The sequence below is a fragment of the Suncus etruscus genome, chromosome 7 (assembly GCF_024139225.1).
Source record: "Suncus etruscus isolate mSunEtr1 chromosome 7, mSunEtr1.pri.cur, whole genome shotgun sequence".
In the NCBI taxonomy this organism is placed as follows: Eukaryota; Metazoa; Chordata; class Mammalia; order Eulipotyphla; family Soricidae; genus Suncus; species Suncus etruscus.
The window spans coordinates 120,843,415-120,858,275 of record NC_064854.1 but is presented as its reverse complement, the minus strand read 5'-3'; the positions used below and the strand labels follow the sequence as shown (position 1 = coordinate 120,858,275).

The 14,861-nt window shown below is 42.0% G+C and overlaps 1 protein-coding gene across 1 annotated transcript in view; it reads left to right on the top strand.

Moving 5' to 3' along the window:
* SMARCC1 (SWI/SNF related, matrix associated, actin dependent regulator of chromatin subfamily c member 1) overlaps window positions 1-14,861 on the top strand; it is a 125,838-nt gene that overhangs the window by 81,209 nt on the left and 29,768 nt on the right. The window contains exons 22-24 of the mRNA XM_049777334.1: window positions 4,606-4,661; window positions 6,867-6,981; window positions 8,423-8,577. Of these exons, the coding sequence (XP_049633291.1) occupies window positions 4,606-4,661; window positions 6,867-6,981; window positions 8,423-8,577 (326 nt within the window). The remainder of the gene's footprint in view (window positions 1-4,605; window positions 4,662-6,866; window positions 6,982-8,422; window positions 8,578-14,861) is intronic.

Sequence of the window (14,861 nt, the reverse complement as noted above, 5' to 3'; positions counted from 1 at the left end):
TATGGGATGGCTGGGGTTCGAACCACCATTGGTCCTAGGTCGGCCGCTTGCAAGGTGAATGCCCTACCGCTGTGCTATCTCTTGAGTCCCCCCCCCCCCTTTTATACATTAAAAAAGGGGGCGGAGAGATAGCATGGTGATAAGGCCTTTCATGCAGAAGGTCATCAGTTTGAATCCCCACGTCCCATATGGTCCTTTGTGCTGGCCAGGAACAATTTCTAGAGCATGGAGCCAGGAGTAACCCCGGAGCCCTGCCGGGTGTGACCCAAAAACCACACACACACACACACACACACACACAAAAAGAACCTAAAGTGCTTCAACTAATTTAATTATATCAATTAATAGTTGCTGTATTCAAGTGAAAATTGAGAAGCATTTTGCAAAATAATGCATTTTTACAACTTCATCAATGTGTCATGCAGCCTCTGGAAAGGCACACTTCACATTTAAATGACTTAAAAGCCAAACATTTTAGTGTAAATGGTTGTTTTTGTGTTGTGCTGGTGGTCAAATCCAGGACCTTAAACATGCATAGCTACATTCATAGCCCTTGAGGACAGTTTTGACCATGAAACCATAACCTTTTTGTGGAAGTCGGGCCTGGGACTATATTCTCAGATCTGTCAAGTTCTATTCTTACAGAATATTTAGTTTTGGAGGAAATATATTCTGGAAAAATTGTAAGTCTGCAATCATGTACGTAATCATGGTGCTTAAATAAAGGGAAAAGGGGGCGGGGAAGGTGGCGCTAGAGGTAAGGTGTCTACCTTGCGAGCGCTAGCGTAGGACGGACCTCGGTTCGATCCCCCGGCCCATATGGTCCCCCCAAGTCAGGGGCGATTTCTGAGCTCCTAGCCAGGAGTAACCCCTGAGCACCAAATGGGTGTGGCCCAAAAACCAAAAAAAAAATAATAATAAAGGGAAAAAAGGGACAGGAGAGATGGCATGGAGGTGGGGCATTTGCCTTGCATGCAGGACAGTAGTTCTAATACCGGCACACCATATGGTCCCCTGAGTCTTCAGGAGCAATTTCTGGGCACAGAGCCAGGAGTAACCCCTGAGTGCTGCCACGTGTGACCAAAAAACCGGAAAAAAAATTTCCACAAAATTAATGACTTAAAATAATATATATCAGGGCTGGGGGACTAGGACAAAGTTTTGGAGTGTTTGCCTTTCAGGGTAAAACCCAGGTTGACCCCTAGCCTCAAAGGCTCCCCTGACCAGCACAGGAGTTACCCACTCTCACCAAGTCAGGATTGCTTCCCTGAATACAGCTGGGTATAGCACAGAGAAACAAAGGAACACACACTGTTACCTTTGTTTCTCTGAGTTGGAAGTATATAGCCTTGCCTATTGAGTCCTTTACCCAGCATATTACAAGGTTGCATTTGACATGGTGACTTCTGAAGAACTTTACTTGCATTGTAAGACTGGGTTCCCATCCTAGTCTGTTCCTGGCTATTCAGCTTTAACCTGCACTCAGCTTCCACAGGCTGCTCTTCACTCCGTAGGCTTTCCCAGAATAGCGAGATAAGTCGCTAGGGAGGGTGTCCTATAGCCTGACCTCCCATCATTATTGCTGTAAGCAAGTCACAGGTGTCACTCCTACTTAAGGAAGTTAAGAAAGTTGGGGAGCATTCAGAAGAGGGTCCTGACCTAGAGGTCTCATTGCTGTGGGTTGTGGTCACACCTCTTGTTTTCCAGTGCACCTCATTGCTCAGCATTAAAGCTTGGACCTATTAAGATCTTTTCTGTATGTCTTTGTGTCATAGTGACATGGATTTCTTCTTTTTCTGTTTTTTGTTTTTTGTTTTTTTTTTTTTTTTTTTTTTTTTTTTTTGGTTTTTGGGCCACACCCGGCGGTGCTCAGGGGTTCCTCCTGGCTGTCTGCTCAGAAATAGCTCCTGGCAGGCACGGGGGACCATATGGGACACCGGGATTTGAACCAACCACCTTTGGTCCTGGATCGGCTGCTTGCAAGGCAAATGCCGCTGTGCTATCTCTCCGGGCCCGACATGGATTTCTTACCATAAGAGTCAGCACACTTTCTCTAAAGGGTTATTAGATCACAGGATCTGAAACTTTTCTTTACCTACATTCCCTTTAAGAAAAACAAATTGCCAACTCCCTTCTTTAAGCAAATAGAAGATATGGGGGCCGGAGCGAGAGCACAGCGGTAGGGCATTGGCCTTGCCTTTGCTTTGCCAAGAGCTGTAGACACTATTAGATGAAAATGATTGTGATCTACTAAAATTTTAGTTACAAATTCAAAAGCAGCAGCTTCTATTTTAATTAGAATGAATAATGGTGATTTTTTTTTCTTTTTGGGTCACACCCAGCAGCGCTCAGGGGTTACTCCTGGCTCTGTGCTCAGAAATTGCTCATGGCAGGCTGGGGGACCATGCAGGGGTCTCAAACTCGCAGCCCTCGAGCTGTTGCAGCCCTTCGTACAACATTTTGTGGCCCGCGGCCAGCCTTCAAATATCGCAGTATTCGCGATTATTTGCTTATCGAATAAAAATCGCATATTTGAAGGCCTGCCGCGGGCCACAAAATGTTGTACAGAGGGCCGCAACAACTCGCGGGCCGCGAGTTTGAGACCCCTGCATGGGATGCCGGGATTTGAACCACTGACCTTCTGCATATAAGGAAACGCCTTACCTCCATGCTGTCTCTTCGGCCCTATAATGGTGTTTTTTTTTTTTTTATTGTTGTTGTTGTTTTTTATTAAATTTTCTTTCTTGAATTTTGTTTTTGGACCTTTCTGATCTGAGCTTTCTCCTAACTTTAAAATCAGGGATCAGTCCTGACAGTGCTTGGGGGAATCATAGGTGGTGCCAGGCATTGAACATGCAAAGCAGATACCTAAAATCCTTGTATTGTCTTGTCTGGTCAAAATTTTTTTAATTTAGCCCTTTTCAGAAAATCACATATTACATGGGAGGGAAAGATTCTACCTCTCTGTGGATGATACTAGGTTGAAAAGGATTTTTGGCAGTCCATGGCAGTATGCGAGCATTTATTTTTGCCACTGAGAGATGGTCAGATTCCACTGAAAGAACTCAGGTTATTAAAGATTCAATGCCCACTGAATATTTAAATGTTTCTGAAAATCAGTGACCACTCAGTATAAGCCATAGTCTTCATTTGTGAATTATTTAATTCATAGTTTTATTCTTTTTTTGTTTCTGGGTCACACCTAGAGGCACTCAGGGATACTCCTGGCTCTATGCTCAGAAATCACTCTTGGCAGACTGTGGGGGTCATATGGGATGTCAGGGGATTGAATTCGTGTCAGTTGTGTGCAAGGCATATGCCCTACCTGGTGCTGTTACTCCTGCTCCTGCCCCATCTTAATTTTTTTTTTTTTTTGGTGGTTTTTGGGTCACACCCGGCAGTGCTCTGGGGTTATTTCTGGCTCCAGGCTCAGAAGTCTCTCCTGATAGGCACAGGGGACCATATGGGACGCCGGGATTCAAACCAATGACCTCCTGCATGAAAGGCAAATGCCTTACCTCCATGCTATCTCTCTGGCCCTGTCTTAAATTATTTTTATTGATTTTAGGGGCCACACTCAGCAGTGTTCTGGAGATGTTCATAGTGGTGCTAAGAGGACCCAGTGGTGCTTGGAATTTGGCTTCTATTTGCAAAGCATGTGCTACAACCTTTTTATTTTTAAATGTTTAGAGATGTGTTTTAATACTTTTGTTAGTAAAGCATGTAGGCACTTGCCTTGTATGTGGCCAACCTGAGTTTGATCCCCAGCACTGCTTTTAGTTTCCTAAGCACCATCAGGTGTAATCTCTGAGCAGAGTCAGGAGTAAACTCTGAAACTGCTAGATGTGGTCCCAGAACAATTTAATTTATGCAGCAAGATTTTGACTGCCTTCTCATGAATTTACTTTTATAATTAGCCATAAGTAGGTATAACACCCCTCCTTTTTTTCCCTCCCTCCCTCCCTCTTTCCCTTCCCTGCCCCCATCTCTCTCTCTTTTATTTTCCTTTGCTTCTGGGTCACACTCAGCAGCATTCAGGGGTTACTCCTGCCAAGCTTAGGGGATCATAATGGATGCCTGGGATCAAACCCAGGTTAGCTGTGTGCAAGCCAAATGTCCTGCCTTTGTGCTGTCACTCCTGCTCTTGCCTGCTTTCTGTCACCCTGTTCCTTAAGCATCCTATCTGCTCTCCTGGTTTCTAATACACTGTTTATTGCTTTTATCTATGTTTATTGGTTTGTGTTGGAACCTCCCAAGTGGTGCTCAGGAGAAGGTCTCACTAGGGTTTCTCAGACAGAATGACCTTCAGTTCAGCATAAGTATCAGGTCCTACAGTACTCTGGATACCCAGGCCACCACCAGGGTACCAAGTGATGATGAGTGGAATGCAGCACTTACTAGGCATTTATACTATTTACTGTATTATCTTTCAGCCCTTTTCATTTGTCTTTGAACTTTAAATGAATAGAGTCACAGAGGTGTATTGTTTTATGCCAGGATTATTTTTGTGAAACTCAACCTTCACTGGGGAATTGTATTTTAAACTTAAAATATATAGTTATATAGTCTTTTCTCCTTTTAATTATGTTGTTATTTTGCTTATAGAAGCTCCTGAAGAAGAAAAAATGGAAACAGATGCTGATGGTCAACAGCCTGAAAAGGTACAAATTTGTTTAATTGTCCCATTAACAGAAAAGCCACAGAAAGCCTCTTAAAACATTATAGTTTGGATTTATTCTGGTCATTAGAGCTGCTATTTAGATTTTGCTGGTTTAAAGGAGAGCTGGCACAAGATATAAGAGAGGACAGTTTTAATTTATTAATTTAGTAAAGATTTGTTTACTCTTATTTTTTGGAGATATAAATACAAAAGTTGTGGTTATGAGTACTAAATAGTAGGGCTTGGGCCTTGAGACTTATAGACTATTAAGAGATGTTTTCAGAAAAATTAACTGGTAGCAGAGGAATTTTTTCTTTACTGCAATTATAATTTATTTTTCCTAATAATTGATCATTAATCATTTATATATTATATCATATGTTATATAACATAACCAGTAATTTAATTTTAATATTTTTTAATTTTATATTTTTAATTGCATCACCTTGAGGTACAATTGCAAAGTTGTTCATGATTGAGTTTCAGTGATACAATGTTTGACACCCACTCCTTCACCAGTGCACATTTCCCACCACCAATGCTTCCAGTCCCTCTTCCCCTCCCATCTGCCTTCCTCTATGGCAGACATTTTTCTTTTCTCTGCAGAGAAATATTTTCAGCAATCTGTTTTGGTGGTATGGGGGAGAATGTCAACACTGGGTGGCATCAGGGATTGCTTCTGGAGATGGTCTGAGGATCAGACCTTGGTCTCCTTGCACACAAGAATATTCCTTGCATGTGATTAAGTATTGGACCATCTCTCCAGCTCTAGAAAAATCTTAGTAACATATGAAGTAGATTTTTGAAGAGTAGACAGACTATCGAAATTGATGTAAAGATTTCAAGTGGTAATGAAGGGGAGTCACTGAAGATAGCATGTGGAGGTTGTCAAGTTGTCCCATATGTTATGATGCACAATCCTGATTTGTAGGAGCTGTAAAGATGAGCTGGACAGTATGGACTTGACCAGTCTTTTCAAGGTGAAGGCACTTGATGAGCTGTTATTTATTTTTTTATGAGCTGTTATTTTTCTGAGTGGAGTTTTCTATTGGTTTTTGACAAGTCTTCTTGCTTCACCATTGATAATACACATGTGAATGATTCATCTTTTAGAAAATAATAATTATATCTTCAACTATTAAATAATATATAATTGGGTATTCTAACCCTGATCTAATGCTTCATATGCATATTATCTTACCAGCACCCAAGTGTAGAGGTATATCACTAAACTTAATTGGGGGGGGGGGGGTCTCCCAAGTGGTGATCAGGGAGCTAGGAAGGTCACTTCAGCAGTTCGCTAGGGGTTTTATGCTTAATAATGCGTGGTCCCTGGAGTGCTGAAGATGGCTCTGGTCATCCCAGCAGTACCTGGGGTCCTGCTTCAGATGTGCTGAGAATTTAACCGTGGTTGGCTTCATTCAAGGCAACACTGCACCCTTGCGCTATCTCGAAGATTTGAATTTATGATTTTCACACCTTTAATTTTGAAGCCCTCTTGAACCGAGCTCATATTTTGAGGGGTGAGTTAGTAGGTCTCCCAAGTGATGTCAGGTACACCTCGGCTCCCCACAGGCAGTTCTCTAGCAGTGGTGCCATTAATTGAGTGTGACTCCACCCCGGATACTACCTGTAACTACCTGCAAGACCCTGCCCATTCCTGGGAGGGGTCTTGGGAAAGTTAGATAAGGCCTTTGACCCAAGAGATGGGGGTCTTTGCCAGCATGGAGAGATAAGAGGAGGAGACATGGCTGGAAAAGCTAAGACGCAGGGCAAGCTAAGGATAGCATGCGTAAATGGTTAAGATTGACCACACATGTGGTGGATAGGGTATGAATAAAGCTGATACATCCTGAAGCCTGTCTGAGTGACTCTGAAGTTGCTGACCCGCCGATTAATGGGGGATGGAGCCACGTGGCCTGGGATGGCAGAGAAAGGTCCCTCTATCCATCCACCATCCAAGCACATCCTAAGGGCTAAATGCAACAGTTGAGTGCCGAAGTCTGTGGGTAGGTTGCTGCTGCAGCCCTGGGATTACAAGGTTTTCGGGGCTATTTAGTGGTGCTTGAGCAAATTTTAGGCCTGTGCCCTAACCACTGTCCTATCTCCTGACCCAGACTCACCCTTTACTAAAAGTATTGGGACCTTTGAGTTCGTCTCAACCCGGCTTTGCTTTTGCTAGTCATCTTTTTACAAACCCTTTCAGGCAGAAAACAAAGGAGAAAATGAAATGGATGAAAATGATAAAGCACAAGATGGAGAAAATGAAAAAAATATTGAAAAGGAACAGGATAGTGAAGTTAGTGAAGATATCAAATCAGGTAATTTGAGGAAGTTGGTTCAATCTTTATTATGTAAAACACCGAAGAAAATGGGCTGTTTGTAGAAATGTTGCTCCTTTTGTTTGGAATTGAATTCCTTCCTTCCTTCCTTCCTTCCTTCCTTCCTTCCTTCCTTCCTTCCTTCCTTCCTTCCTTCCTTCCTTCCTTCCTTCCTTCCTTCCTTCCTTCCTTCCTTCCTTCCTTCCTTCCTTCCTCCCTTCCTTCCTCCCTCCCTCCCTCCCTCCCTCCCTCCCTCCCTCCCTCCCCCCTCCCCTCCTCTCCCCTCCCCTCCCCTCCCCTCCCCTCCCCTCCCCTCCCTCCCTCCCTCCCTCCCTCCCTCCCTCCCTCCCTCCCTCCCTCCCTTCTTATCTGTCTGGGTCACACCTCACTGCGCTCAGGGGTTACTCCTGGTTCTATGTTCAGAAATTGTTCCTGGCAGGCTTAGGGGACCATATGGGATGCCAGGATTTGAGCCACAGTCCTTCTGCATGCAAGACAAATGCCCTACCTCCATGCTGTCTCTCTGGCCCTGGGGTTCAATTTCTTTTTTTTTGGGGGGGGGGCAGTGTTCAATTTCTTAAGAGAGCCATGATATGCCTTGAAGTTTTCTTTTTTTTTTTTTTTTTTTTGGTTTTTGGGCCACACCCAGTGACGCTCAGGGGTTACTCCTGGCTATGCGCTCAGAAGTCGCTCCTGGCTTGGGGGACCATATGGGATGCCGGGGGATCGAACCGCCGTCCGTCCTAGGCTAGCGCTTGAAGTTTTCTTTGTGCTTGAAGACCAATGGTGCTGCCTTGTTTCTGTGACAGGTCACTTGTTCACCTTGACTTAGGTCACTGCACAAACTTGCCATTTTCTTTTAGCATCTATTGTTGATGTGTAGAGTCATTTTTGTCTTGGAGTTGGTAGAAGCTCTTTGCAACATCTGATTTCCTCCAGACTCTGGGATTTCCCAAAGCATTTCATTGACTGGTGAACATATGTTCATCTTAGGGTTTCGGCACCCTGAATTTTCCTTTATATCCAAAGAAAACTTCACAGAGTTTAGAGAAATGAAGGAAATACAAAGTGTACCATTTAGAAAATTCATCTCAAACAAAGAAACTTAAATTTATGTAATGGCTCATCAAAACGTCTTTAAGAAAACTATATTGAGGGACAAGCAAGATAGCATGGAGGTAAGGTGTTTGCCTTCCATGCAGAAGGACAGTGGTTCGAATCCGGGCATCCCATGTGGTTCCCTGTGCCTGCCAGGGGCGATTTCTGAATATAGAGCCAGGAGCAACCCCTGAGCGTTGCTGGGTGTGACCCAAAAAACAAACAAAAAAAAAAAAAGAAAGAAAGAAAACTATATTGAGTCTCTATTGTATTCGTCCTAGCTCATCGTGTGAAGGAGATGAGAAGATGGCTTAGTGAAACTGACTTGTTTGTTTTTCCCCAGAAGAAAAGGAGACCGAAGAAAACAAAGAACTCACTGAGAGTTGTAAAGAAAGGGAAAGTGATATTGGAAAGAAGAAAGTGGAACATGAAATTTCTGAAGGAAATGTCGCTACAGCCGCAGCAGCTGCTCTTGCCTCGGCTGCGACCAAAGCCAAGGTTTGTGTTTGACACCCCTTTGCCAGTGCTCTTGTAAGCCAGGAGTGAATGATCACGTTGTTGATAAGTTATTGGGGAAATTTAGTACAAAAGAGCCTTGTACTCAAAGGGCAGGACTGTGCTTAAATAGCATCCCCTTCTAGTCATGCATAACTTCGAAATTTTATGACCTCTGCTAGAAAATTAAAAGAAAAAGAAATGTTCAGGCCAGAGGAATATGGTAGGTATGGTAGACTTAATCCTAAGGGGCGACTCCTTGTGACCGATCATTTAGCCTTGGAAAGTCTGTGGTGACTGAAGGTAGAATGGAAAGACTCTTGATTTGGCTTCAGAACTTGTCTTGGACCATTGTTCCAATTAACTATTGGGTTGAAATATTTGCAGTTTTTAAGATAAAAAATCTTGTTTCCTCGTATAAATACTTCACCCTTCTCTTAGCAGACTGAGGGGAGAGAGAGGGAACCTAAAATAGCTCTTTTTTCTTTTTGAATTTGCCAGCTTTTCTGGGGGTGGCTTTCTCTATTTATAACATAGTATTGGCTTCACAGCATATTTAAGAGAAGAAGAATGTTATTTCCTTGCTTTGTGTTAATTTGACATTTTAGAGCACTCCAGGCATTATGTGTTGAGTTTTTAAAAATCTTTTCATTCTTTTTCCATTTTACCCTCAGAACTATACCTTCCATTATACCACAGTTAGACCAGTAGTTACTAAAGCATACCTAATTATTTTGCGCTGTTTTTGAGCCATTGGTAATGACAGGGTCTTGAATTTTCTCAGACCATTCAGCAACTATGAGCTACTTTTCCACATGATTGATAGCATCCACAAATGACTGCTTTTATGCCTACTTCTCATTCTGTTGACATTGTTGCAGTGACCAGGGACCATACATATTTAGTGTTCACATACTTGGTTGGGGGTACTGAGGGCCACATACTTTAAGATTTTTGTGTTTTGTTTTTGGGCTTGGTTTACAGACAGTCATGGGAAAAAGTGCATTTTGGCCAGACGGCGTTGAGCAGCTTCTTGAATCTTACTGAGTCAGCCAAGCTTTTCCTCTGTGTTGCATTCCCAGCCACTTTTATGAACATAAATCACCTGAGGGTCAGGGTTGATGTAATTAAAGCTACTTCTGCTAATTAACTCAGAAAAGTTGAAAAAGTAAAGTGATTTTACAGATGTGTGATGTACAGATGTATGGGTACCACTTATGCCCCTCTGAGCAACACCAGGAGTGAACCCTGAGCACAGCAAATAGTGGTTCCTCAGATACGCGTCTATGACCCCAAAACAGAGTTGTGCTCCAGCTCGTTGAGCTCTCTTTCTCTCGTTCCGCACACTTCATTTGTTCTCAGATATCCTTTTCAGGAGTCACATTACTGACTGTTATACTCAAATAATCATTTTGTTCCAGTACTAGAGCAGGTTGTAATTGTGGTGTAACTGGAAATAGCTTGTAGTGCTGGAGATCTCAGACAATGGAGTTACAAGGATCATGCTTTGTGTGTTTGGAAGCACTGGAAATTGAACTAGTCCTCTTGCTTGCATGGCTGGTGCTGTGGTTACTGAGCCATCTCTTGGCACTCTAACCACTGGGAGTAAGCAGGGGGATAAAGTTTGTTGTTTCTTACCCCAAACAGCTGTTTTGTTTTGTTTGTTTGTTTGTTTTTGAGTGCCCACCCATTTAACAAAAGTACAGGGGTGGGATGTGGTGGTGGTCATCGTAGTTGTGGTGCTGGGGACTCCAAAGATCACAGGCATAATAGTCCACACAGAGATCCTAGTTGATTGTGATTATTACAGTATGTAGCTCTATCCTGTGTACTCATACTCATCAGTCCCTTCAATAAATACCTTCTGATCTTCATGGTTATTTTTGCTTTGTTTCTGATTTGGGGACACATCCAATGACTTTCAGGTTACTCCTGGCTCTGTGCTCAGAAATCACTCCTGGCAAGCTCTGAAGACTGTATGGTATGCTGGGAATCGGAGTCAGGCAAATGTCCTGCCTGCTGTGGGTATTGCTCAAGCCCCCTCTGCATGGTTCTTGGATATTTTCTCTACTAGCTCCCATTTCTGAGCTTTTGAGTATACTATTGTTTAAGCAAATATTGATATATTCACCAAATTGATTATTTCTCCTTTTTATTTTCTTTGGACCATTACAGGGATCTTACAAATCTAATGTGTATATCTTCAGCACATTTTGTCATTTTATAAACAAGGAGTTGGAGGCCAGGCCAAGATCCTTCCTTTGTGAGCCATTTGTCACAGCTGTTTCTCTCTAGTTGTAAAATGCAACCTCAGATCTTCTTTGACTTGGTTTTTAGGGTTAGTTTTGGTTTCTCTTGCTGGCAGCCCATTCTTGTTTCCAGCTAGACTTTTCTGTGCTCTCTGTCCTGTCAAATAGCATGGGCCTTTCTCTCATCTTTCCCTCTCTGTATTCTGCATGTTTCTTGGAACATGCCAGAAAAGGGACTTGAATGGCAGGTTATCCACAAGGTCATATGAATGCTTCATGATGTGTTCCTCCAGCCTCATAGCTCTGTCTCTGAGCACCTTTGGGCAGCTGTACTTAAACTGCGCCATAACTGTCACTACAAAGAAACCATTTTTAGACGCCAATGTATCTCCTAGGGATCTGTACAAAATTTGAAAGTATCCAAAAGACCATTTCATTTCCAGGTCACCGAATTTCTTTATTGGTTTTTGTTTGTTTGTTTTGGGTCACACCCAGTAGCACTCAGGGGTTACTCCTGACTCTATGCTCAGAAATCCCTCCTGGCAGGCACAGTGGACCGACCGATTGGGGTGCTGGGATTCGAACCACTGTCCTTCTGCATGCAAGGCAAATGCCTTACCTCCATGCTATATCTCCAGCCCCCAGGTCACCGAATTTCATTCTCTTATCATTACTCATTTTCATTTCTAGTAACTTGTAAAATCTTATATTTCAAAACTTCTGTATTTCCTGCTAATTTGTGTGATACAGACCTCTTGATCCATGACTTGGCACACATGAACTATTCAGTGCCTCTACAGCTGGATCTGACACATTTTACCACACACATAATCATTTTTGTACTACACAGTAATTAGAGGGTAAGAAATTCGCTTGGATTACTGTAATTAGTACAGCTTATCTATGCAATCTAAGTTTTCTCTTATTCTCTTTTTGTTGTTCTGTATCTATAAACAGCTTTGTTATTAAGAGTTTTCCTTGATACATTTTAATTGTCACACTCTGACATGGAATGGTAATGAGAGGTTCTAGATCTAGCTCCAAAACAGATAGTGTAGGCATGCTTTCTTTCCCTTTCTCTTACCATTTGAGGGGCAGGGGCTCTTGTATCACCCCATTTTTTTTTTTTTTTCATTTTGTTTGGCACTGGCAGGCTTTGGACTAATCAACATGAAGAAGTTTGTGGGTAAGAGGAGGGTCACCCTCGACGGAGTGCCCTGGAACCTATCCATTTGGGTATTTCAGGTTATATAAAAGAAAAAGTCCAGAATTAATGCTTGATTAAGCTAGAAGTCACCGAAATTGGGAAGGACATGTTTGTTTTTCAACATTAGGATCCACCACCAACACCACCCCCAGAGAGAGCAGAGATCACGTTTTCTTATGACTACAAATATATTTCCTTATATCTATTATACTATATCACATCCAGATATCCTAAAATGGCAAATGTACATTTTGGAACAAAGATTTATCTCTTTTTATTGACTTTTTTTTGTTTGTTTTTATTTTAGCACCATGATTAAAACATGTTTCTAGTTTGGTTTCAATCATAAAAAGAACACACACCCCCCCTTCACCAATTGCAACATTTCTACCACCATTGACTTGTTTCTGGCCATTCTGAGCTTCAGAATTACTTTTGGAATTACTCTGGAATACTGGGGATTGAGATTGCATTCAAGACAATTGCCCTGCTCGCTGTACTCATACCAGGATTTGTTGTTGTAGTTGTTTTTGTTTTGGTCTTTTTTTATGGTTTTGGGGCTACACCCAGCCAGTGATCAGGGGTTACTCCTGGCTCTGGACATAGAAATTACTTCTTTTTGTTTTGGGGCCATACACAGCAGTGCTCAGGGATTACTCCTTGTAGGTTTGGAGAATAATAAAGGTTGCTAGGGACCAAACCCATGGCAACCAAGTACAAGACAAGTGCCAAGTCCACTGTACAGCTTCTTTTTTTTGGTTTGTTTTTTGTTTTGTTTTTTTTGTTTTTGTTTTTGTTTTTGTTTGTTTGTTTTTTGGGTTGCTCCTGGCAGGCTCAGGGGACATATGAGATGCCGGGATTTGAACCACCATCTTCCTGCATGCAAGGCAAATGCCCTACCTCCATGCAATCTCTCTGGCCCCCACTGTACAGTTTCTAAACCTCCCAGAATGTGGCTTTTTATGAGGACACAGGACACTGTGGTTATAAAAATAATTCTTTATTTTTGGGCCACATTTAGTGGTCTTCAGGGGTTTCTCCTGACTTTGCACTCAGGAATTACTTCTGGCGGCTTAGGGGAGATCATATGGATTGCCAGGAATTGAACCCGTCAGTGTGTTGCAAGGCAAGCACCCTACCCACTGTGTTATTGTTTCAAACTTCCAAAAAAAGATAGTTTTTAAATGCCAGCTGTTTTCCAATTTACTTAATTTTTGTTGTTGTTGGAGTCTTACCCAGTGCAGTTAGGGTGAGAGTGACCTCCAATACCTTGTAATGTTGAAATTTTTAAAAATATGTTCATGCATCTATTTAGGCTGTCTGTAGCCATACATAAAATAAGGCCAGTCTTAAAAACATCTTGACATTATCAATTTCATGTTTCTCTTTTTGACATTTTGATTCTCACCCCTTGAACTTACAAGGTATAAGATGTAAACTTTATCACCGAAGAGAGTACAGCAGGTAGGGTGCCTGTCTTACACACAGTTGACCTGGGTTTGATCCCCAGCATGCATATGGGCCCCTGAGCAGTGCCAGGAAGAACTTCAGAGTGCAGAACCTGGAGTAACCCGAGTACCACCAGGTGTGAACCAGAAAGAAAAGGAAGGAAGGGAGGGAGAGGGAAAAAAGAAAGGTAGTGTTCTTAGTTTGCTTCTAAACTATTTGAATTTCCTTAATGAACTTAAATTGTTGTACTTGAAATTATACTTAAAGAGTTTGAAAAAATCTGCCTTTATCTTCAAAAACCCACTTTTTTTGTTTGTTTTGGTTTTTTTTGTTTTTTTTTTTTGGGTCACACCCGGCAGCGCTCAGAGGTTACTCCTGGCTCCATGCTCAGAAATCACTTCTGGCAGGCTCGGGGGACCATATGGGATGTCAGGATTCGAACCAATGACCTTCTGCATGAAAGGCAAACGCCTTACCTCCATGCTATCTCTCCGGCCCCTTTTTTTCTTATTTGCTGGAGTTAGTTTAAGGAATCAAATATTGGGCCTTATGCCTGCAAGGTGTTGCACTATGCTACTTTATGTTCTTGGCCCCCAAAAGCAATGTTTTCTTTTGAAAAGTTTGATGCAAATAAGAATTTTGTTTGTAATTTGTTTTGTTTTTATTTTTCTTTCTGAAAACACTTATGTGTTTTAAACTGGAGTTCTTAACTTTCCAAAGCCACATTTTGCTTCAGATCTTCATAAAGGGGCCACATACAGCAATGCTTTTGGGTTAATCCTGACTCTGCTGAGATCATTTCTTCCAGGGATGGGGGCCATCAGTGGTGTTGAGGATCAAATCAGAACCAGCACGCAACTTAACTCCTATACTTTCTATTCACTCCCTCCTGTGGATGTCCTCTCCCCTCCCCCTGCCAACATTTTTTATTTATTTTTAACTTACTGATCTCTTTTGGCATATTTCTTGATATTATGTATGAGGTGTCCAAAGTTCTTGCTGAATTTCCACAAAAATTGTCAATGACAAAATTTTACACATTTTTATAAAATAAATCTAAGAATTAATAGCATTACTAATCTTCTCCAAGATTAGAACCATCGTCCTTTTGCATGCAAGGCAAACGTTCTACCTCCGTGCTATCTCTTCGGCCCCTACTTTCTAAACTTTCATGTTTATTTCTACTTGTTTATTATTTCCCTCCTCTTTCTTCCTCTTCCTCCTCCTTTCCCCTCTAATGAACTTTCCTTTAGGTAACTTCAAACCATGAGAACACATACCCCTCCCACTCCCTTAATGTTTTCCTCAGCTCTTTAGTTGAAGAATTTGACTTTCACAATGACGGATTGCTTCGGGAGCTTTTCTTTCCCCAGAACTTTGTA